Genomic DNA, 25,274 nt, shown 5'->3' with positions numbered 1-25,274 from the left:
TTGAATTAAAAATGAAATGCTCCTTTAAATGTACACTCTAAAAATAGTTGAATTATTTTTAACCCAGCACCGGTTCAAAAAAGGACAAAGCCAATCTGTTGGGTTGTAATTGAACCTTTGTTGGGTTATTTTAACCCATTGTTGGATCAAATATAAACATGTTTTGGGTTAAAAAGTCTCACTCTCATTTTGTTACAAACCAGTATACATTTATTTTTTTTCTGATGAACAAAGGACGATATCTGAATAAGATATTTTGAAAATATATGTTTGTAACCAAACCGATCATGAGCCCTATTCACTTCCATAGTAGGAAATATAATACTATGGAAGTGAATGGGGCTCATGAATAGTTTGGTTACAAACATTTCTCAAAAATATCTTCCTTCATGTTTATCAAAACAAAGCAATGTATACAGGTTTGTAACAACATGAGAGGGAGAAAATGATGACAGAATTTTCTTTTTTTTTTGTGAACTATCCCTTTAAATTAACCCAACATCTGGGTTTGTCCTTTTTTTGACTCAACGTTGTTTTGAGAATAACCCAACATTTCTTTGAGTGCAAAATCACAGATTGGAAAAGTATAATAATAAAATATAAATAACTAAAATAGTAATAAGATTCATTTTACAATCACAGCTAATCTCAAAGTTCCTTTTGCTGAAATAGCACCTTTCTTCTCTCAAAATTGTACCTGTGCTCCTTTTCCACCACGCCTGGTTAATGGTTAGTGACTAGTCATGCTTCCGTCCTCTAGTACACGCTGCTTTAAATATGGTTACGGTCAGTGCATGAAAATCCGACTCATAAACAATAACAATCAATCATGGGCTGTCACAAGCTGTCATCACCAACCATAGCAATTTCACTTCATTTACTTTCTCTTTAAATAAATGCACTCTGCAGTGATGGCAGATCCTCAAAGAACGCAAGGACCTGGAGAACAGTGACAAATATTTGAGATCCCCGAATCAAGGTAGTGAAATCTTAATTATAATAGACATATTGTAAGACATCTAAAAAGCAGGAGGATTCATTCTGTACTCATTTTTGTCTAGATTACACCACTGGGATCTTTTGTGGTTTGCATCGCTTTTTAAACTTTCGCATCAACACGAGACACTCCACAAATCATGATAGCGATTCAGGACAAACTAGGCATCTGGCTGATGACCGGCATGCTGGCCATCCTGACTATCTTTTTCAACATGTACCTCATGCTGGTGATCCTGAGAAGCTACCAGAAGAAGCAAAAGCTAAACCCGTGCGACTTAATCATTGTAGCCATCAATGTAGCGAGCATCGGCTTACAGGTTTTTACCTACTTATGGCAGTCCCTAGACCAGATCGACATCTATTGCTCAGTGAACTTTACGACTGCCGTAATGCTGTCGCTTGTCTATAGCACAAAGTTCATCGTATTCTGGTGCACCGCATTTCTGACCTTCTACTACGGCACTAAACTGGTGATGAGGCCTGTGGACTGCTACCAGCGCATGCAGGAGAACATCATCAAACATGTCCGCCTTGTCCTGGTGGTGATCTACATAAGCGGTTTCGGCCACGGCATGCCATTACTGGCGCTTTTGCACAATTACAACGTCACCTCCACCGTGAACGACTGCGGGTCCATCATGCCCAGCGACATCGACGGACTGGCCTACGTCTTCTACTACGTCTTCATCTCTGACATCGTGCCGAGCATTGTGATGATCAAATCCAGTATTTCTATCATGTTCCATCTTTACCACCATCTTCAGGACATGAAAGCAAGCACCAACGGGGCTCGCGGGCCCAAGCTGGGCCCTCAGATGCGGGTGATTAAGATGACCCTGACCCTGGTGGTCGTGTTTTGTATTTTCGTGGTCATTGACCTGATTGTGGAGTCCACTGTGGCGCTGCAAAGGCAAAACACCATCACGGTGACCGTTCTTGTCGCTAGCATGTATACAACAGTCAGCGCGGCTGTGATGGTTTACGGGAAGAAAAGACACTGGAAGGATCTTATAAGCACCTATAACCTCTTTTTAGACGAGTACCCATGCCTAACTGGTTTGAAGGTCGCTGAGGTCAAAACAGAACCTCAGGAGAACAGCAATAATTGACCTTGAGTCCAGCCAGGCTATATATGCACACGTTACTACTGTACAAACAAAATATGTGTGGATGACACTATGGCAGAACATATGTGCATGTAGATAGAGAATCGATGAAACTAAATGCAGGTAATATCTTAAATTATTTAATACTTCATATACACTGTAAAAAAAAATGAAAAGTTGGTTAAACTTAAAAAAAAAAAACTTCAATTGGTAACACCGACCTTAAGTGAAATTTTTCAATTGAAAAAACTTAAATGCCATTTTTTAAGTTGATCCAACTTTTCACTTTTTACAATGTAGTTATGTCGTGAGTGTTTTTTACCCCCAGTATCAAATGTTTCATTTTGAAAGAATATAATGTAAGAATATACATAATAAAGAGGATAATGATAAATGACATGTAATATCCTATGATTTAATTTTGGTTTGGTGTTTATAATAGAAAAAGTGATCTTTACTGATAAGACTGAAACATTTAATAAACGCTTTCTGTCTGAGATGATCAATGATACGCATTAGATGTTCATAATATAAAGCATGTTATTCTGCTTTTCTACCCACTGTATGTTTGTGTTAAAGTTATACTTTATTTTATTCATGTGCTTTCTTTTCTTAAAATAAAGCTTAAGATTAATTGTAAACAAACTCTTTATGGGTTTATGATGTACATACTGATAATATCTTTATCTGTGCAACTTTCAATAAATAGTATCTGGCAAAGATTCACCACATGGTTCATTAGACACAGTTGCAATAATAAATGAAGACATCATTCTAGCCTAGTCTGGATGAGATTTGGGCAGTAAAAAAAGAATAAGAAATCGATTCTCGAAATTCTATAGATCCTTTATACAAACTGTCAGAGAAAAAAAGTTGCTTTCAAAAGACAATTTGCATCTAAAGTCCATATTAGTACATCAGAGGTACATGCTGGCACAAAATAAATTTGGACCTTTTGGCATTTTTTTTAGCAGTGCCCTTTTTGGTAACACTTTATATTGAAGGGGTGTTCATAAGACTGATATGACACCTTCATGACATAACACGTGTCATGAACATAAAGGAGATTTCATGCATGTTTATAACAACTGTCATTAAGTGTCCAATGAAACGTCTAAAGATTCAATGCACTTTAAGTTGCTTAAAGTTTCTGACAAATGCATATAAAGGCAGATCACCTCACATAAAAGGGCAGATCACCTTGGCCTGTGGCCTCATGCCTTTGGCCAAATCACCGGCGTAATGATATAGATCAATATCATATTCCTACTCAAGCAATATTGCGTTTATTAATTGCATATACTGTACAAATAATAATTTTCTGTGTTTTGTGTCTTTCTTGTAAAGCAACGCAAGATTGTAAAAAGTGCTATACATATATATATATATATATATAAAATGTGCTAACATTACAACTAACCATTACAAAAAACCTAACATTACAACTGACACACAACATTTGATGTGCAATGCTAATAACAGAAGATCAAACTCTGAAAAACGCAACTCTTTAAACACACAGCAAAAACAAAATGGATAGAAGTGTGATTCAACCATACGCCATAATTCTTTTACCAGTTGGCCTTTCTAATGTTATTCCCACAAAATGCATTTCCATATCGGGTTAGCAGAAATATTATACTAAAGGGAGTAATGTGTAGTTTTGTTTTTGTGCTTCAGTAGTTCTACAGAAAGCTGATGTCATTGTGGACAGACCGTATATTGTACAGACTGTCGGTAAGTCAACACACAGATTTAGTGTTTTGGTGCCTGTCCTCCGTCCTCTCTGACCCTGTAAACTCTGTGTATACTACTGTCTTGGTAGACATGTTTAAATGTAATATTATTTACATTTTAAAGGTGTGATTAAAATAAAAAAACAGCTTTAAGTTGCTTTACTGGGTCTACATTTACAGTTTTGATATGCATTTAGAAAACACTTTTATCCAAAGCAACCAACAATGCATTACAAGGTATATACTTTTATCATCATGTGTGCTCCACGGGGTTCAAACCCATGACCTTTTGTGCTACTAACCCAAGCACTACCACTGAGCTATACACAAAGTTATACCTACAGTATTGAGTTTATTTACTAGTAAACTAAGATTACAGTATTGCAATATTACAACCATAGTATGTTGATTCCCTGATTTTTGCACCACCTGTTGAAAAGCAAACCTGATGTCTTCAAGCTAATACATACAAGTACATGTCACATCCTGTATGTACTACACCAGTACAAATCCCCAGGCGTAGCTGAAAAGCTGAAACAACCTTAAAAACGCACCATCATGCATTCTGTTCATTGACCCCAATAATTTGCCACTGAGGGGTTGCTCCAGTGTTAGCGCTGGCTAATTTATTCCCCCCATGCATACAAGGTCAGGGGTCAGGCATGTTATTAGGATGCTAAGAGCTTTCTCTGCCTGGGGATGAGGTTGTGGGCGGGTGGGGAGTTTGGTAGGGGACTGGAGACCCTCCTTGAGAGGTCACCCATATTTCACAGCCCACTGAGAGAGGGCACGGCTCACATGTCCAGTAATAACCCCACTCGCAGGATGTTGCAGGTCGTAAAATAAATTTCAACATTCAAAGTGCAACTCCTCCCTCTAAAAAAGACGCTTTATTGCCAATAAATACGGCTGGCTGGAAAGGTCTGGTGCCCAAGTTTAAAATGTATTGTGTTGTAACGATTTTACTCCTGGTGATGTTGCTTTGGATCCTTTGATGTATACTGTAGGTGTTTATTAGGCAATATAATATCATGCTTGGTTGCTTGTTATTTTGTGCACCATACCTCAAGATTGTTTTTTACTTTTTGTATTTACTTTACCATCCTAGGTTAGTATACAATGTGCCTTATAGTGGTTCAACCATCAAAAGCATTGACTGTATTACAGTAGCGGCGTTTTTATTTTAGTTTTTGTGTAAATGCTATAATAGGATTTATCAATCAGAATGATTTTATTATGATGGAGGCAAAAGGTGTCCATGTAAACATGTCATGATGGTGTGGTGTGATGGTGCCGTACCTCTAAGAATGTAGTTCTGGTAGTTTTGATCAGCTTCAGCTCCCACTTTAATAAGACAGGTGAGTCCCTCAGCCATCACAAACTCATGAACCAGATCTTTATCATCCTGCAAGAGAAACACAGACAATCGACACTTAATCCAAACACAACAGTAATACTACATCAACATGCGTGACAAACCAAGAAGAAATACAACTGCTCGGTTTTAAATCTAGTGAGCTGCCTACAGAAGCAGTATTATAAGCCATCAAATGCATGCTTTTGACTCAATATCTGTACACTTTTCAATGTAAAGTGTTCCTATAGATAGAGCAATGGATAGAGTGTGCTATAGATAGGGCAATGGCTGTGGGTTCGAATCCCAGGGAACACACATACTGATAAACGTGTATACAGGGTACCTTGAATGCATTGCACTGTACATTGTTTTGGATAAAGGCATCTGCTAAATGCATAAGTGTAAATGTTCGTTAAGTATAGTTTAATGCAGGGGTTTTCGAACTGGGGTCTGGGGACCCCAGGGGTCCTCCAGAAGGTTCCAAGGGGTCCCCAAAAATGTGAAGAGAAAGGACAAAGCAAAAAGTGTGAAAATTAGGTGTAGCCATAATTTGTAAACCATTTGCTGTATTTACTTCACAATTACTATTTATAAGACAGAAATAAATGTTTAATTACTAACAAATATGGATATATATTTTAGGAAAGGGTCCCTTACTAAAGGTTCATCATATTTGGGGGTCCCTGCCATCAAATAGTTTGAAAACCCCTGGTTCAATGTATTAATTTGGGTCCTTTTTATTTGAGCAAATTTTACTAATTTTATAATGAATCAACATCACAGTCTGCTGACAGCCATACTTTAAAATGTATTGCACATATTATATATCAAATATTTTTGATAGGGCTGTCAAAATATTAATCGCGATTAATCGCATACAAAATAAAAGTTTGTGTTTTCATATTTGCATGTGTAATGTGTGTAATTATATACATATCATATACATGTCATTTATGTATATATTTTTAAATGTATATATAAAATAAAATATATCTAAATATTAGTGCTGGGAAAAGATTATTCATGATTAATCGCATTTAAAATATACGTGATTTTTAAGTGATTTTTTTGCATAATATGTGTGTGTGTGCTGAGTGTAATTATTATGTATATTTAACCACACACACATACATATAGTCATTTCAGATTTTTTATATATATATATATATATATATATATATATATATATATATATATATATATATATATATATATATATATATATATATATATAATTTTATTTATAAATAATATAGAATATATAAAAATATACATAAATATATATACACATGTAAATGTTTCTTAAATACATACATGAATGTGTGTGTATTTATATAATTACACACAGCACACACTCATACATTATGCAAAAATCACTTTTATTTTGAATGCGATTAATCGCGATTCAACTTTTCCCAGCACTACGTAATGTTTCTTAAATACATACATGCATGTGTGTGTTTACATACAAAATAATTGGACACAGTGCACACACATATATTATGCAAAAAAAAACTTTTATTTGGTATGTGATTTATCATGATTAATCTTTTGACAGCCCTAATTTTTGAAAAGTAGAGATTTAAGATTTTGTAAAGTAGGTCCTACCTATTTATTATTTATTACATACATAAATAAATAATTGAATAAGAATAGAAAATAGCCACTTATTCATTATTTAAGAGCTACAGTACACTGAAAAGGTGGCATCTGAGGGTTTGGTTTTACAGAGCATTGTTTTGTGTGTCTCTACAGTGTTAATCTTTAGTAGTGATACTTCAGATCTTCCTCTTAAACTAAAACTAACTCGTACTGTTGTGTCCACTTTACTTCAGACCCCTGGAAACCCTTGTGTTTGGCTCTCAGTAAATCTGGGTTGCTAAGTGCTGATCGCCCGCTTCCCTGCAGTCAAGTGCTCATTAAACACACTGTATAGAAAGGAAGTGTGAGAAACAGCATGTGTCCCTTCTTGATTTATGGCACACACTTGCATACAAGCCCACGCTCTGCATTACAGCATGCATCGGTCCCTCATCCTCATCACATGCTGAACTGAACTTCTGATGTCTAATATTTCCCCTGCTTTGAAATTCTTGTCGACACACCCTATTGGCTAATCTGTAAATGATTAGGGTGTTGGATTTGTAAAAATTTATATTGGCACACGCAATCTATAATGACACAGTATGCCATGTCGGGAAACAGTAAATGCACTTTGCTACACATGCAAAATATACAGTTAAAAACACATGACAGCGTAATGCAATTCTGTCCGCAATTCAACGATCAAATGCAGGACAGCCCATACATAATTCTCTCAAGTGATTTATCTATCTTACATGAAAATGAAGGGAGATTAGGAGGATTATGAGATGGATTTCGAATAACTGGAATTGAAGAATGGGAATTCTGTCCAGGGCCTGACTCTGTGTGTGTGGGAGGAGGTCAGATTTGCCTACACAGGGGAAAATGGCTTAATAAAGATATCAAATGTATGCTTCTTTTTTAATGTGTAAATTTGATTAAATGTAAAAATTGAAAAATTCAGAAAGGTTTAAGTTTGTGAAAAGTGTACATACGGTATGTTTGTGTGTGTGTTTATGAATGCATATGCTTTGACAGGTTTAAATTATACAGTTGTTAACGGGTGTGAAAGTGACAGATGCTTTTCCAATCAAAAATGCTGAAAATTTGGTGAAAAGACATTTAATCTCTCTCTCTTTCTCCCGTCAAAACTGGTTCCTCTGGAGGAAAAACAGTAGCTTCCAGGACAGCTTGAAAATCAATCAATGCTGGAGCCTCCAGCTTTGGTATCTGGTTATTTTGTGCAAAGTGAGAGAAACTCCAGTGCACTCATACAGCTAAAACATGCATGTAAACACACACAATCACACACACACACACACACACACACACACACACACACACACACACACACACACACACACACACACACACACACACACACACACACACACACACACACACACACACACGCCAGTGATGAGAAAGACATTAGCAGGTGCTGTGTGTCGATGTGTGGCAGCTTACCTGAAAGATTTGCTTGAGAGAGAACAGCGCTCTTCGTAGGTCACGACCGTTCGAGTTGTAGAGCTTTTCTGCAGGAGAAAAGAGAGGAAGCGGATTTAAGTGAAATATAGTTTGATCATCTCCATGTGCAGCCTTGAAGGTTCAACTATTAGCTGTAACATCTGTGGCTGATTTTAGCATGAGACCTATTCTGGACTTGTTTGGGGGACCTTTGCCATATAATTGATTAAGACGACCTCAGACAGACAGAGACTTTAGGTTTTCAATGACTGGTAAGGGGTGGATTCAGCATCAAGTATTACTGTAAAAAGTTGGATCTACTCAGAAAAATTACTTTAATTGGTAACACTTAAATCAACTTAAATGTTCCCACTTTAAAGAAGACTTTTTTAAATGTCCAATAAAACGTTGGTGTCCCCAAAGTACATATGTGAAGTTTTAGCTCAAAACACCCTATATAGATAATTTATTATAACATGTTAAAATTGCCACTTTGTAGGTGTGAGCACAAATGTGCTGTTTTGGGTGTATCCTTTTAAATGCAAATGAGCTGATCTCTGCACTAAATGGCAGTGTCGTGGTTGGATAGTGCTGATTAAGGGGCAGTATTATCCCCTTCTGACATCACAAGGGGAGCCAAATTTCAATGACATATTTTTTTACATGCTTGAAGAGAATGATTTACCAAAACTAAGTTACTGGGTTGATCTCTTCGACATTTTCTAGGTTGATAGAAGCACTGGGGACCCAATAGCACAAAGTCAGATTTTCATGATATGTCCCCTTTAAGTAAAAATTTTAAGTTGAAGAAACTTGAGAAACACCTAAATCTTTAAATGGGGAAATTTAAGTTGAAAAAAAACTATTTTTAGGTGTTACTGTACCAATTGAAGTAATTTTTTAAGTTAATCCAGGCCCGGCGCCACGAGAGGGCAAAATGGGGCATTGCCCCCTCAGATCTGATTTGTGCCCCCTCTGTTTCATTTTTGTATTCAGTGAGTTTCTGGTTACCTGTGCTGTGCAGTTGCATATGGAGTGTTTTATGGACCGCTGCATTTAAAAGTATATCTTTCTAAAGCGAGATCTCAGTGTATCATTGATGGTATAAGGTTAAGCCCCCTCAAAAATGTCACATGCCCCCTCAGTCATTTAATTCTGCAGCCGGGCCTGAGTTAATCCAACTGTCATTTTTTACAGTGTAGTTTCAAGGTCACATATGTACAAACAAAGGTCACACATCTTTATAGGTGCTGACAGCTGAGTTGGCTGCGGATTTTAGGGGGCTTATATAAAAGACAGGAGGTTAAGCCCCGTAAATAGGGTCTGGTAATGCATAAAGCTGTTACTGCTGCCCTGGTAGAGAGTTTTGTGACTTGCTTGCTGGAAAAAGTCTAGTACCTCAGCTTGCCAGTATGTGGCAGGCTTGAGTAGAGTTGAGTACAGCCTTCCTGTGTGCATTAGTGCCGTATAGCTAAAGATAAACCAGCCTGCAGCCTCTGACTCAGCATCTATATGAAATAATGAGCATGCAGAACTCCTGACAGTTGCTCTCTCTCTCTCTCTCTCTCTCTCTCTCTCTCTCTCTCTCTCTCTCTCTCTCTTTTTCTCTCTCTCTCTCTCTCTGTCTCTCTCTCACTCAATGTCCTTGAGGATTATCTCTTAATCAATGACTATGCAGCAACTGCATGTTGCAACCACAGGCCTAACCTCACAATATGCTGTGCGCTCTCTATCTCTCTCTCTCTCTCTCTCTCTCTCTCTCACTTTCAATCTCTCACTCTCTCTCTCTGAATGTGTCCCAAAGAGAACTCTCATTAACATTCCAACCTCAATATTGGCAGCCTGAGAGCCCAATTTAATCTCGCCTAACGCTGACTGTGTGTTTGCGCATGTCTGCTTGTGTGCAATGTGATTTTCCATGCATGCAGCATTACTATTATATTAAACTTAAAAAAACGTTAAAAAATTGTGCAACGTAATTTTTTTGGAATCTCTTAAATCGGTCACTCCAGCAAGCTTTTATAATCGCATCCAACTGTGTTCATTTACAAATTTTTCTCATTTCTGTTTTCAGTGATTAAATGAAATTATGCGCTGGCCTGGCTCATACGAATATTAACCATATGTTTACCACAAATAAAACTACAGTATAGTCAAACCTATGGTTTAACTATAGTTAAAACATGGCTACCACAAATTAACTATTAGTTTGCTACAAAGTCTAACCATGTTTTTGTGAAACCATAGTTTTAAAAATAGTAATCAATGCAGCAAAAAAAAAAAAAAAAAAAAAAAAAAAAAAACATGATTATACTAAAATAAGACAATGGGTATTTTTGTAAGGACGTTAATCTGTCTTTATGCAAGTGTAAATCAAAGACAACAGAGAGAAAGGACATCTGGCACACCTGGACATCTCAAACCCAAATATGAAAAACCAAAACGAAGAAAGAGTAAACACAGTCTGTTACAAACATTCCAGCATAACAGAATAAAGCATCTTTAAATAATCTGAAACTAAAAACAGCCTAATGTACATTTAGGACTTAACGGATCTCCTTGATGATTGGCTAACTTCTGTATATCAGTGTATACCAGGGGCACGTTTAAATCGAGGGGCAACCTTTCCGATCTCTCTGATGAAGCCAATACGGAAGTGATTTAAAGGTCCCGTCCTTTCTGTGTTTTTGAAGCTTTGATTGTGTTTACAGTGCAATATAACATGTGTTCATGAAAGCGCATAATTTACTTATTTGTATCCCGCTGTTTTCACTGTCCTAAAACGGGCTGATGTCTTCCTTGTTCTATGAAGTCCCTCCTTTAGAAATATGTATCTAGTTCTGATTGTGTAGTTTGTTTAGTGTGTTGTGATTCGATAGCAGCTAAGCTTGCGGTTAGCTTAGCTGGCGACTGACGTGTTCCTGTGGGTGGAGTTTAGTCAAAAAACTGTTTAAGTGATGTCATTAATGCAGGAAGTAGAGGCCTGTAGTCCAAACCAGCCGTTCGCTGTAGGCTTTGTAGTGTAGTATTATTTATGCTATTATAGCAACATTACACACTAACTAGGGTTTAAAAAATGGGATCAGAAAGAACGTGACCTTTAAACTGCAATTTATCGACTGGCCGCAAGAGGCTGGCTCCAAAAGGGAGTCAAATTTCATAGACCTCCATGTTAAAATGGCCAACTTTACAACAGAAAATGTAATGTAAATTTGTTTTCAATATGAAATGGGTTTAGGTGTTTGTTCGGTTTAACTTCTAACCCAACACCTTTATCAACTGTAAACATTCAAGCTACAGTAAATGACTGGAGGATGTTGCTGAGAAATTTGCTCTCTCTCTCTCGAAATAAAACCAACTTTTATAAAATAACCCTCAGAATCAACACAAATAACAATAAAAGCCCAATCTGTTCTATTAACCTTGGACTCCAAGGCACCTCAATCTCCTGCTGTCAGGAGCCTTTAAAACAGCACAGTAAAAGGTTTCTACCTTCCTTTTCTCCCTCCCTGCAACATTCCTCTGGTCCTGCTGGAGAAGAAAAGTTCAGATGTAAAGGAACTACAATAAGACTCAAGGACTTCCATGTGCTGCCCATGTTCTTTTACTGAAAAAAAAATGTTTTTTTCGTTTACTCAGAAGTCAGGTTTTCTCAGAAGCCACTGAGTCTGCAGTCAGCATCATTCTTTCATTTTTACAGTTTGTCCAGGATTTTTGCTGCAACATTTAAACTATACTGTATATCAATGCCTAAGTAACTAAACTTTGCTGAACATTAGTGTTTCCCACAGAATTCGGCTTTTGAAGAAGGGGTGAACCTGTGTCAGTTTAACAGTGTGTAATTCAATAGACTAATTGTAAAACAATGCCGTACCTTTAGATCTTGTGAAGATTCGTAAAAAAATCAACTCATAAGAATAATTTGTGTCATGAATCTTTTTGAATCTATTAAGTCATGGTTTGACCAGCTAGCTAATCATTTTACCCTTTCTGTGTGTTTTGCCAGTGCTGATTCTTTTGGGAATGATGCCACCAACACTCTTAAAAATAAAGGTGCTTCACAATGACATAGAAGAACCATTTCGGCCTGTAAGAACCTTCATCATCCAAAGCTCACATAACACATGCTGTTTCTGCTTACAGTATCTCATGTTAATCTTGAGTACCTATAGAGTAGTATTACATCCTTCATATATCCAAAGAGTCTTCAGTTTATCAGATTTATAAAAGACAGATCAGCTCTACCGATTCTTTCCGAATAAACCCGACCCCCTCGAGGCATACCGCAGGCAGAGCGAGTCACGAACAGACAAACACACACAAAGCATCATCCTGCTATACGGACTACCGGCACATCTGGGAACTTGACTGTAAATATCGTAACCGCCCCTTTTTGAGGGAAAACAACTAGATTTCTTATAGACTTCCATGCAAAATAGCGGAAAACAAAGCAACGTTCGTACCCAGCCGGCAGGCGTAAATAACTTATGAAATCACTCAGATTAAACATGTTGAGTCATTATCTGTCCACCCTGCCTGCCATAGAGCGCAAAAGATACATTAACACATTTAATTTGGTCAATATAAAAACATGTCCCTTTCATTCTCCCAGCGTCAAATTTGTTGTTTACGCCTTCCGGCTTTGTGGGGGCGTTGCTTTGTTCCGCTATTTAGTATGCAAGTCAATGGAAAGTCTAGTTTGTTTCCCCCCAAAAGTAGGCGTGAACCTGTTCAGAGACATTGGCCGTTTCTCAATGTCAAGGAAGGATCCTCGGAAGCCAGAATTTCGAGGATGCTACGTCATCGACATCCGTCGAAGGACTGTCCAATGTCAAGGATCCTGGGAATTTCAGGCAAGGACTGAGTCCTTCGTTCGAGAAATATCCCATACACAGGAAAGGATGCGAATGTGTATCCTTTGCGCGCTGAAATCACCCACAATCCTATGCGCGCAGCACACCTTTCATTGACGCAGTGACGAGCACTTGGTAGCCTGTTCCATTTACGTGTTCTCCGAATGCTTAAGAGGAGCCTCGCCTAGCCTCTGAAGGAAGTGACTTTTAAAGACTAGTCCTGCCAAAGGAAGTATCCTTGACATTGGGAAACGGCCATTCTACGTATGACGTTGCGCCGGTTGTACGTATCTCTGAATAACTTATGATTCACTACATGTTCATGTTGTTTACATTATATGCACTTACGCGCAGATCGCCAAAAACAAAACACAGACATTTAATGCAGTTGTGACTCACGACCAGGTTGGGACCGCCCCATTTCAACAAAATCCAGCTTTAATCAAACACACACGCACAACTCCGCTGATACCCCATTAAAAAACTATATCTATTGTTTCCATAATGCTTGTTTCTTTGGGAAGCTGAACAACCAAAATTTTCCACACAAACAACAACACACTTCTCTGGTGATGTTGATTTCATGTCAGCTCTTGGTTGGTGTGTGCGTGCGCTTTTAAGCCCATATAAGGACTTCCACTGAACTTCCTGCACTGAAATTGCCCATACAAAAATAAAGCAAGATTTGTTATGTATGAATCTTTCATGTTCGGAAAAAACTTTCAGAGATTTGTACGAACCCTGGTGAAGTGCATTCGGCACAGAAATACCCCATCATACGCCCAGCTGCTTTTTTGAAAACTCTTTAACAGTGTTAATAAGTCAGAATGCATGAAATAGCTTTAGACCCCCTCCCCCTTTAAAAAATTATGATATGAATAAAGGTATGAAAGAAAAGTTTCTTAAAATGGTTCTTCTATAGCACCGCTTCACTCGCCTACAACACACATACAAAAATTCAAATTTTCTCTCACATTACCAAGAATTCCAAACCTTTCCGTGCACCACATAACTGCACCCTACCCTCAACTCTATCCTCTGTCCTGCCTACAGCTTATAAATGGGCAGGGCAGCAGAGTAACTCTCTGATCGATGAAGGGTGATGAAGAGGAGGGTTAGCGTGGGATCATTTCTATATAACAGTGCAACTTCAGCTTCAGTGATCCAAAATCAGACAAGCAGTGACTCAGCTAATCCCTAGTTCCTCTCTGCGGTTGCTGGACGAGTCTTCTGAAAGCATTTTTTTTGTGGTAAAGATTACAAAGATCACAGTGACAAACACACTCGACGTCTCCATACTCATAAAACCACATCACGGCACAGATCCTGTTGCATCATGCAACGGATCTGTCTTTTCCCAGACTGAAATATTATTTACGGTAATTGCACGACAGCGAGAATGTGTGTATGTGAGATCTTTGTGGTAAAATTGCTACTGTTCTCTATACTGTATCTGACCTTTTTAATACAGCCCTGCATGCACATTCTCCCCAATAAACCTGTCACAGAGTTATTCCAGCCCATCACAATGTCTGTAGAATAGCACACACATAGACACACACACAAACACACACACACACACACACACACACACACACACACACACACACACACAGCGCCGGGTGTGTGAGGAGCTCTTTTAATGAGAAATATTTCTGCTGTTATTAGTTACATACCAGCTGGCATGAATAAGCGCCCGCAATACTGTCCTTACTGTCTCATCCTGTTTAGGATGAAAAATAATAATATTGGACACAGAGAAAGACAAAGAAGCCAGTCAGAAAGAGTGAAAGAGAAAAAAACTGAGAAATTAAAAGATGAGACATACTTAGTGAAAGGCACAGCCACATTACCACTTTGGGTGTGCATTATTTTTGAATAATTTAATGGCTCGTTGTCAATTATTTCTTACTTAATTCACGTGACCTCATAAAGTTTAATAAAAATCTTAAAATGTACTTTCTCTTGTGGTGAACCTTCTCAGATGATGTCAGATTGACGACATGGACAGAGCACCCGTTAACCCCACCCCCTTTAACTTTCAGTCTGCTGTGAGTTAATTTTTTTTTTAAACTGAGTCCTTGAGCAAGCACCTTAAAGTATTAGTCCATTTTCTTTAAAAAAAATCCAGATAATTTACTCACCACCATGTCATCCAAAATGTTGATGTCTTTCTTTGTTCGGTCAAATAGAAATTATGTTTTTTTAGGAAAACATTCCAGGATTTTTCTCATTTTAATGGACTTTAATGGACCCCAACACTTAACAGTTTTAATGCAGTTTAAAATTGCAGTTTCAACGGAGTTTCAAAAGACTCTCAACGATCCCAAACGAGGAATAAGGTTCTTATCTAGCGAAACATCATTTTTGACAAGAAAAATATAAAATATGCACTTTTAAACCATAACTTTTTGTCTATCTACGGTCCTGTGGCCAGCACGACCTCACGCAATACGTCATCACGTCAAAAGGTCACGGATGACGAATCCGAAACTCCCCCCAGTGTTTACAAGTGTGGAGAAAGGGGACCGTTCCGACGTTGTTGTATGTCGAATGATACTAATTCATGTCTTTGTGTCAGTTTATTGTTTAAAATGTAACACGTGACCTTTCCACGGCATTACGCAATTACGTTAGGTCCCGCTGGCGCGTCACAGGACCGGAGACGAGAAATTGTGGATTAAAAGTGCATATTTTTATTTTTCTTGTCAAAAATGACAATCGTTTGGCTAGATAAGACTCTTATGCCTTGTTTGAGATCGTTTAGAGTCCTTTGAAACTCAGTTGAAACTGCAATTTTAAACTGCATTAAAACAGTTAAGTGTTGGGGTCCATTAAAGTCCATTAAAATGAGAAAAATCCTGTAATGTTTTCCTCAAAAAACATAATTTCTTCTCGACTGACATCAACATTTTGGATGACATGGTGGAGAGTAAATCTGGATTTTTTTTAAGAAAATTGACTAATCCTTTAAGAAAGACATCCACAATTGCTCCCCGGGCGCTGTAGGGATAGCTGCCCACTGCTCCAGGTGTGTGTGTTTTCACTACTCACTGGGATGGGTTAAAAGCAGCCGTCACATTTCGAGTATGCTTTCCATATTTGACAAACATGTTACTTAAATGGCTAAAATCAATCGTGACTTCTCATTAATGGGACATTTAATTGGGAAATTCTGGAACATTCCTTAAAAGACACACTGTCATAAAGCACTGTGTTAAAACAGTGAGGGTTGCTTTGTCTGTACAGAAGCTGATTAACAAGGCCCTCAGAAACACACAGCAGGGACCCGGGGACTAATCCTCTCCGCTGTCCAACACAACCTGCTGCTATGAGTTTGTTTTTGTCTTTATGTGTGGGACAAGGATAGAGAGAGAGAAAGGGTAAGATTTTGGTTACATTCCAACACCAACTAATACACTTATCAGCACTAACAGCACGTCTGGCACACATAGGTATTGGCCGGCATCAGTTCACATACTAAAGATATGTTTGAAATATTTGTATTTAATAAATATATTTAACGATAATATTAAATGTTTTGCGCATAGATATTCCAGTGCAGATGGTGACGCTAATGCACCATAAGCTATTTTTAGCTATTATACCTGACAGTAAACACTAAGGCAAAATGTACCTATTAATCCTTGTTCAATATCTTTATAGCCTTCCTTTTGCAGTTTATGGCAGGTGGAATTGAGGTGCATTGTCACCTATATTACCTGTACCTGGTGCAATTTTTGTTTCAGCCAAACAAACATTCACCTTAACTGTATTGTAAATTGTTATCAAAGTAAATAGGACAAGTCTTGTAACAGCTGATGCCCTCTCAGTGTTCTTTATGAAGGGTAACATGACTTTAGGATTTTACACTCTGGAAACAGGGTCATGTCTCCTCTCAGGCATGAACACCTTTGCGTGACGATGATAATAATTAAATCAGCTATAAAAGTGCGAGCAGTGCAATTTTGATTCCTCACTCTGTTGCTGTAGGGGCTGTCGGGAAACGCATGGGAAAATATGAAATTAAATGTGCACGCAAAAGCACGTCTTTAGCAATGTCTCTAGACTCACACATTAACGTACGTTAGAAATTAGATTTTAAGATTAGAAATAAAATAGCAAACTTTTCAAAGGAATTTTGTTTATCTTGTTGTAAACATAATCCTAAATAAATGATATGCATATACCTAAAAAAATGAGGGAAAAAATATTTGCTTATGGCCTATAAAGAATTCTAATGGCTTATAAAGCCTATAATAGTATTCAAGATAAATTAAATGAACAAAATATATACAAACATTTAATGAAAATAATAATAATAATAATATTCTACTGCATAAATGTTTTTTTATAAAATATGGCGGCGTCTAATTATTATTTTTTTTATAAAAAACAGGCTAACTTGACATGCAAACCTCATAAATTAATACTAAAGTAAAAAAAACATTAATCAAGCCAAAATAGACTAAAGAGTACCTCTTAAAAGAAGCAGTACTGTTTTTCTGTACTACAGTATTCCTTATTTAATGTGTTCTTCATTTATTAAAAAACAGGAGTAATTACAGTAAAGAGCCTTGCAACATGAGTGTGGTCTCGTAACACAGACTTCTCTGCTTTCATTCACTCCAAATAGATCCAAACATGGAGCGGGTGATGGGTCAAAAAATGCAGATAAATAAAAGCAGGTGGAAAACATTAGGGAAAAATGCAGGTAATGGAAACCAAAACTGTATAGGATTTACTGGGTGTGTCAGCAAGAGAAATAAAGGCTGCTGTATGTAACACATTGTATTTTAAAACGAATAGTATATGTACATGCATGCTTGAGTTTGTTTGTGTAAATAGGCCTACAGTATGCAATACTTTTTGCTTGCTACTGTCGCTTTACAACACAGTGTGTATGGAAGCAAATTTTAAAACATTTCTTCATGTCGCTTGAAGTTTGTTCAGATGAATGGTGTGTGCTTTGATGAGAGCCAGATGGAAGTTCGGTACTTTGATTCATTTTAGCATTGCATAGGCCACACAGGCCCACTGACTGGCTGTGTCCACGAGCTGTGTCATCACCTTCCTGTAACTACAAGCTCTTCCATCACTTCTTCCCAGTAAAGAAAATAAGTAACGACTGAGATAAAGATCTTTTAGCAAAGATACTTGATATAACAAGATGAAGCACTGCTATTACAATAAATAGGGGATAATGCAACGCTCAATATGGCTGCTCTGGAGACGGCAGTCCTGCATTCTAGTAAAAAGAACCAATCATTAATCAATAAAGACTGATGATTCTCTCGGGGAGGGACTCTGTTCTGAATCGCGCATGAGTTACCTTATTTTTTAGCTTAAAGGTGCAGTGTGAAATTTTAGCGGCATCTAGTGGTGAGGTTGCAAATTGCAACCAACGGCTCAGTCCACTGTTCACCCCTTGCTTTTGAAACGCATAGAGAAGCTACGGTAGCCGCCACCGGAAAAACATGTCATCGTCAGAGACAACTTAGTAAAGAAGTGTGTCCGTTAAGGGCTTCTGTAGAAACATGGCGTCACAAAATGGCGACTTACACGTAAGGGGACCCTCTTTGTATGAAGATAAAAACGTCTCATTCTAAGGTAATAAAAACATAACGGTTCATTATGAAAAGGTCTTTATGCACCTTTAAGAAAAATGCTCATCGTACTTGAAATACACATGATTCATAAAAACAGAGCTGGATATAGAGCTGGATGTAGTTTGCAGAAGTCACGTCCATGTAAACAGACCTCGGATGCAAGGTACTATCAATAAGGATGCCCAACAATCCTCATTTCTTATGCTTATCACCTGAAATAAGTAACTAATAATTACATGCCCGAAAATGCAGCAAACAACACCTAAACATCTATTATAATATACCAAATAGCCTACTTTATGTTTTATAGTGTGGTATGTACAGTATATACAGTACATTTAAAAGTGCTGTAATGCAATAAACTAATGGTCTCTTCGGACTAGAATCCAATTGCTTTGGAACAAATCTGAGAAGTCTGTTTTATGGCCGACACTAGCAAGACTCAGCTCAGCTGTCGAATGCATTACAACACAAATTTACTCGGCTGATACTGTACATGCTGACTCAAGTGCACCCATGTAAAAAAGGTCCTCTTTCACTCCATGTACATCAGCAACAACCGTGGAACCTAAAACCTGCTGAATAAACCAAAGCGGATCAGCTTTCACTATTACGATGTCCTACCCTTGGCTTGGATTTATCCAGCATACCTTTGCTAGGTTTCAATCAGTCTATTAAAATCCCTCTTTTACAGGGTTTCTGAGAGTCACCATTGTCTCTCAGAAACCCGAGACACCCATCATTTGTGTGTAAATAGATTGCTTGTGTTGTAAAAGATATACCTACTATTTCTGCTGAATAGTTTGGAGGGGGTGTTTTTGTCTATATAAGTAGGTGAAACAGGACCTGCTTGCAGCTTGTAGTAGTTGAGCAATCACAAAAATGACACCATGAATAATCAATAGAAGATTTTAGGTTAAAAGAAAGGAATCATTATGTGTAAGAAAGATAAATATGATGGTATTATTATTTATTGTACATGAAGCAGATCTGATTTACTATTAAAGGAATATTCCATTTTCTTAAAAGAAAAATCCAGATAATTTACTCACCACCATGTCATCCAAAATGTTGATGTCTTTCTTTATTCAGTCCAGAAGAAATTATGTTTTTTGAGGAAAACATTGCAGGATTTTTCTCATTTTAATGGACTTTAATGGACACCACCACTTAACACTTAACACAACAGTTTTTTTCAACGGAGTTTCAAAGGACTATAAACGATCCCAAACGAGGCATAAGGGTCTTATCTAGCGAAACGATTGTCATTTTTGACAAAAAAAAAAACAAATATACACTTTTAAATCACAACTTTTCGTCTAGGTCCGGTCCAGCACGACCTAACGTAAATGCGTAGTGAAGTAAAGAGGTCACGTGTTACATATATGAAACGCACATTTGCGGACCATTGTAAACAATAAACTGACACAAAGACATTAATTAGTATCATTCCACATACAACAATGTCGGAACAGTCCACTTTCAACACACTTCCAAACACTGGGGCGGAGTTACGCGTTCGTCCTCTGTGACCTCTTGACGTATTGCGTGAGGTCACGCTGATGCTTTCAGGGCGGGATCTAGACGAGAAGTTGTGGTTTAAAAGTGCACACTTGTCACTTTCACTGTCAAAAACGACAATCGCTTCGCTAGACAAGACCCTTATGCCTCGTTTGGGATCGTTTAGAGTCCTTTGAAACTCCGTTGAAAAAAACTGTTAAGTGTTGAGTTAAGTGTTAAGTGTTGGTGTCCATTAAAGTCTATTAAAATGAGAAAAATCCTGCAATGTTCTCCTCAAAAAACCCAACTTCCTCTGGACTGAACAAAGAAAGACATCGACATTTTGGATGGCATGGTGGTGAGGAAATTATCTGGATTTTTCTTTTAAGAAAATGATATATTCCTTTAAGTTGCTTCCCAAGATATCTTTCCCCTTATAATCCACTTTCATACACACAAACATGATGAAGGATACAACAAACTCAGCTTACAGAAGTACCTGACAGACAAATCATTTAAGTTTAACTTTCCCAACTAGCCCCATCATACTGTACTAGCTTGCATACACAAATGTACAATATATTTGGACACATTGCCAAACTGGATGCTTCAATCTATATCGCCAAAAATGTCTCCAATGTGCACTTACAGAAGCATGCACTCCCAGTTATGCTTCCCCATAAACATATACAGAGACACGGCGGCAGTAGACTTTACGTTTGAGATGTATGTTTAAAAGTGTCATTCAAGAACAACAGATCCACAGGGTGCCGCATCAAACATCTGGCTATCGGCCAGTCGGTAAGAACCATTGGCAGCTCCTCAGTCGTTCTCAAAAGCTGTGGAGCTCTTGCTTCAGTAACAGATGCTGAAAGTACTTAATTGCATTTCAAAGCCCTGCGGTGCACGGCCATCTCCTGCATACATTTATTTTTATAGCTGGAGCCTCGTAAAGCACCCATGTCCCCAAAAAAGCAGGTGCTCGTGGCCGCAAAAATGGAAATGAATCACGGAGAAGCCCTGGATGTCTGTTGATAAGTTCTTCGAGTAACATCAACCTGTTTTCCTTCTCTCTGTTGAACAGCCATGTACTCTGATGGACAGATCTGTCAGTTAATGTGAACTGCAGTGCAGTGGTTTCTCTGATCCACACGGCCAAGGAAAGAATTAGAAGCCAGCGCAACACCAGGAAATTGGCCAAAATGGAGACGCGCACATGGTACGATTTGTATCGGAAAACAGATGGGGATTTCGTACGCGCGCAAGCATTAGCACACGAACAGACAAATATACACACGAGCTGACTGAGTGTATTTAAGACACCTGGTGATACTGGAGGATCATCCAAAAGTTTGCTCCAGTTTTCCAGTATGTAACGGTCAAACGCTGCAGATCCCAACCAAAATGTCTACGGTTTCTGGGTGACTTATCTGGAGCTTTTGCTCGAGGCACCGATTCTTCTTCGCAAAGACCATGTCATAATAGAGCACAAGGTCTTCATCAAGAAGAAAAACAGTGCTGATAAGATATACTTTTTCCAAACAGATCCAACATTGTTGCACCAAATAATATTTTACTGGTTGTAATAGAACTTTTAGTTGTCAGAGGCATTTATTACTAGAAAACACATCAAATTTTTCATAGAAACAGATTTATAATAGATATATTCCACATAGATTCACTGGGATCCAACTCATGACTTCGACAATGTGAACTCAGCTCTACCAACTGAGCTACCAAAACATTAATAGCACTACTTTTAATTACTTCTATTGGTCAATCACAGGTTAAAGCATTAGAAAATGTTGTCATTATACTTACCCTAATGTCGTTCCACACCCCAAGACTTTTGTTCATCTTTGGAACCCAAATGAAGTTATTTTTGATGAAATACTGTACAAGAGCTTTTTAAACCCCCTTAGACGGCAATGCAACTCACAACTTTTAAAGGCAGTAAAGACATCTGTAAATAGTTAATGTGACTAATAGTGGTTCAATCTTAATTTCCTGAAGCGACAAGAATAATTTTTGTACTCCTAAAGTCAACCTCTAATGCATATTAATGAAGGCAGCACATGTATGTGTTAAACACCAGCGCTGTGTGTCAGTCATAGATATGTATGCATAGATGCCTCATTCAAGCTTTCCATTGATGCAATACACTCACCTAAAGGATTATTAGGAACACCATATTAATACTGTGTTTGACCCCCTTTCGCCTCAGAACTGCCTTAATTTTACGTGGCATTGATTCAACAAGGTGCTGAAAGCATTCTTTAGAAATGTTGGCCCATATTGATAGGATAGCATCTTGCAGTTAATGGAGATTTGTAAGATGCTCTTTTGGGTTGAGATCTGGTGACTGTGGAGGCCATTTTAGTACAGTGAACTCATTGTCATGAGAGGATGGGTACATGGTGGTCATAAAGGGATGTACATCGTCAGAAACAATGCTCAGGTAGGCCGTGGCATTTAAATGATGCCCATTTGGCACTAAGGGGCCTAAAGTGTGCCAAAACAACATCCCCCACACCATTACACCACCACCACCAGCCTGCACAGTGGTAACAAGGCATGATGTATCTCATTCTGTTTACGCCAAATTCTGACTCTACCATCTGAATGCCTCAACAGAAATCGAGACTCATCAGACCAGGCAACAGTTTTCCAGTCTTCAACTGTCCAATTTTGGTGAGCTTGTGCAAATTGTAGCTTTTTTTCCTATTTGTAGTGGAGATGAGTGGTACCTGGTGGGGTCTTCTGCTGTTGTAGCCCATCCGCCTCAAGGTTGTGCGTGTTGTGGCTTCACAAATGCTTTTCTGCATACCTCGGTTGTAACGAGTGGTTCAGTCAAATTTGCTCTTCTATCAGCTTGAATCAGTCGGTTCATTCTCCTCTGACCTCTAGCATCAACAAGACATTTTCGCCCACAGGACTGCCACATACTGGATGTTTTTCTCTTTTCACAACATTCTTTGTAAACCCTAGAAATTGTTCTCCGTGAAAATCCCAGTAACTGAGCAGAAATACTCAGACCAGCCCGTCTGGCACCAACAACCATGCAACGCTTAAAATTGCTTAAATCACATTTCTTTCCCATTCTGACATTCAGTTTGGAGTTCAGGAGATTGTCTTGACCAGTACCACACCCCTAAATGCATTGAAGCAACTGCCATGTGATTGGTTGATTAGATAATTGCATTCAGAGAGAAATTTAACAGGTGTTCCTAATAATCCTTTAGGTGAGTGTATATGTATATATTATGATTGATTTTGATTGGCCAGTCGTGACATTCTAAGGTATGTTATTCTGAGATAACAACCGCCTGAAACTAATAACACACAGTATCCCGGATGTTGCAAATCGTTTTGCCATGTACAGTTTAATATAATTTACAAAAATTTAATAAAAATGAAATCTTTTAATAACATATATGACATTATATTTACAAATGATTAAACCAAATAGTGTTTGTGACATTTGAACATCATGGGCCCTATTTTAACGATCTAAAACGCAAGTCCGAAGCGCAAAGCGCATGTGACTTTGTGGGCGGATCTTGGGCGCTGTTGCTATTTTCCCGGCGGGAGAAATGAGTCTTGCGCCGGGCGCAAATCAATAAGGGGTTGGTCTGAAGTGGGTTCATTATTCTTAGGTGTGGTTTGGGCGTAACGTCAAATAAACCAATCAGAACGCTATCCAACATTCCCTTTAAACGCAAGGGCGCAAGTTCCATGGCGGGTTGCTATTATTATGACGGATTTGACAGGCGCACGCCAGGAGCGGTTCACAGCCGAGGAGACCCACGTTCTTGTAAGAGCAGTCAAAGACAGAGAAGTTGTTTTGTATGGGGATGGGAGAAACCCGCTCAAATCAGCGTTTGTTAAACAGGCGTGAGAGGAAATAGCCGCAATTGTCTCATCAGCTGCGCCAAGCACTACAATGATGTCAGGACGGGGGGATCCTAGCTTGCCAGCATAAATCGGGCACGCCGGGCACACAGGAGGACATCGCTGCATCCACCCTCACCGCTGAAAGGGTTTGGGGGCTTTGAAATCGGACACAAGAAACGCAAGGAAGGTCCAACCCCAAAGTAGCCTGACGTTGTCATACTCAATTCTAGTCAGAATTTGAGTCTGATACCGCTCCATTGAGCTATAATTATGAGGCGTGTCTCAACCGAAAAATGCCTCTGCACTCAATTGGATAGACCTACGACCAATCAGAGCAACGGAGTGTGTGACGTACGTTACGTCTTTTACAGCCTGACCGAACTGCTAGTTACTTCGCTACAATGACACTAACATTGTGATTATACTGAGTTAGCAAATGAACATCAACACCTATTATGTTTACAACATTTCGTTTATCACAACATGAAGTATTTACTAAGTCATAGAGTAAGACTATCTCTTACCATTTGTACGTTAGGTGAACTTCATCCACGACAATACCCATTACGTTGGCTTGAAAATATTGGAGCCTAGCATATTCAGCAACCACGATTCCGGGCTTCCGAGAAGCTGGCAACGACCGCTAATTATATCCATCTCGTCGTGCACGCAGAGTTGCATCGGCGTGATAACGTTAGCCATTTCAGTTGCGACCAACTTTTGCCGAATAGGAAGGACGTCAAAAACATCAACAAATGCCCTGCTCGCGTTTCTCTGTTCCTCTTTTAAAATCAATGCTCTGTCGATATCTTTTAGAACAGACTCAATGTCAGAATCCACACATCTGAACTCTACAGCGGCAGCCATTCAACACACGCGCTCTTTGGTGACGTGGTTCATTACGTTACTGTTGATTATCTGTCCATCATCGTATAAAGCCCGCCCTGACAATTTGATTGGTTCGACCAGCATTTGTCTGAGCATAGTATCTCCTCAACGGAGAAACGCCAGACCGATCTTCCCGTTTTCACATTCTTGTGGGCGGGGCTAAGATCGGCTGGAACCCAGGCTAACCCCAAAGTACACTTACAAATCAAGTTCACATACATGAAGGTTTCTTATGAAAACATTTTAATTATTTTTTAGATAAAATAAACGCAACACAGCCA

The 25,274-nt window shown here is 38.5% G+C and overlaps 2 protein-coding genes across 7 annotated transcripts in view; one reads left to right on the top strand and one right to left on the bottom strand.

Annotated features, from left to right (window-relative positions):
• Positions 1-25,274, bottom strand: part of fhod3b (formin homology 2 domain containing 3b) — a 189,262-nt gene that overhangs the window by 70,086 nt on the left and 93,902 nt on the right. For all 6 annotated transcript variants that reach the window (XM_055209661.2, XM_055209662.2, XM_055209664.2 and 3 more), the window contains exons 4-5: positions 8,250-8,317; positions 5,141-5,246 (exon numbers count right to left, since the gene is read on the bottom strand). In XM_055209661.2, the coding sequence (XP_055065636.2) occupies positions 5,141-5,246; positions 8,250-8,317 (174 nt within the window). The remainder of the gene's footprint in view (positions 1-5,140; positions 5,247-8,249; positions 8,318-25,274) is intronic.
• LOC129447803 (taste receptor type 2 member 38-like) lies at positions 927-2,644 on the top strand. The gene has a single exon (XM_055209675.2). The coding sequence runs from the start codon at positions 1,137-1,139 to the stop codon at positions 2,106-2,108; it is 972 nt and encodes a 323-aa protein (XP_055065650.2). The 5' UTR covers positions 927-1,136; the 3' UTR covers positions 2,109-2,644.

The sequence above is a fragment of the Misgurnus anguillicaudatus genome, chromosome 10, assembly GCF_027580225.2.
Source record: "Misgurnus anguillicaudatus chromosome 10, ASM2758022v2, whole genome shotgun sequence".
Classification (NCBI taxonomy): Eukaryota; Metazoa; Chordata; class Actinopteri; order Cypriniformes; family Cobitidae; genus Misgurnus; species Misgurnus anguillicaudatus.
Note: the sequence above shows the minus strand (reverse complement) of the source record. Positions and strands in the feature narration are given on the sequence as shown.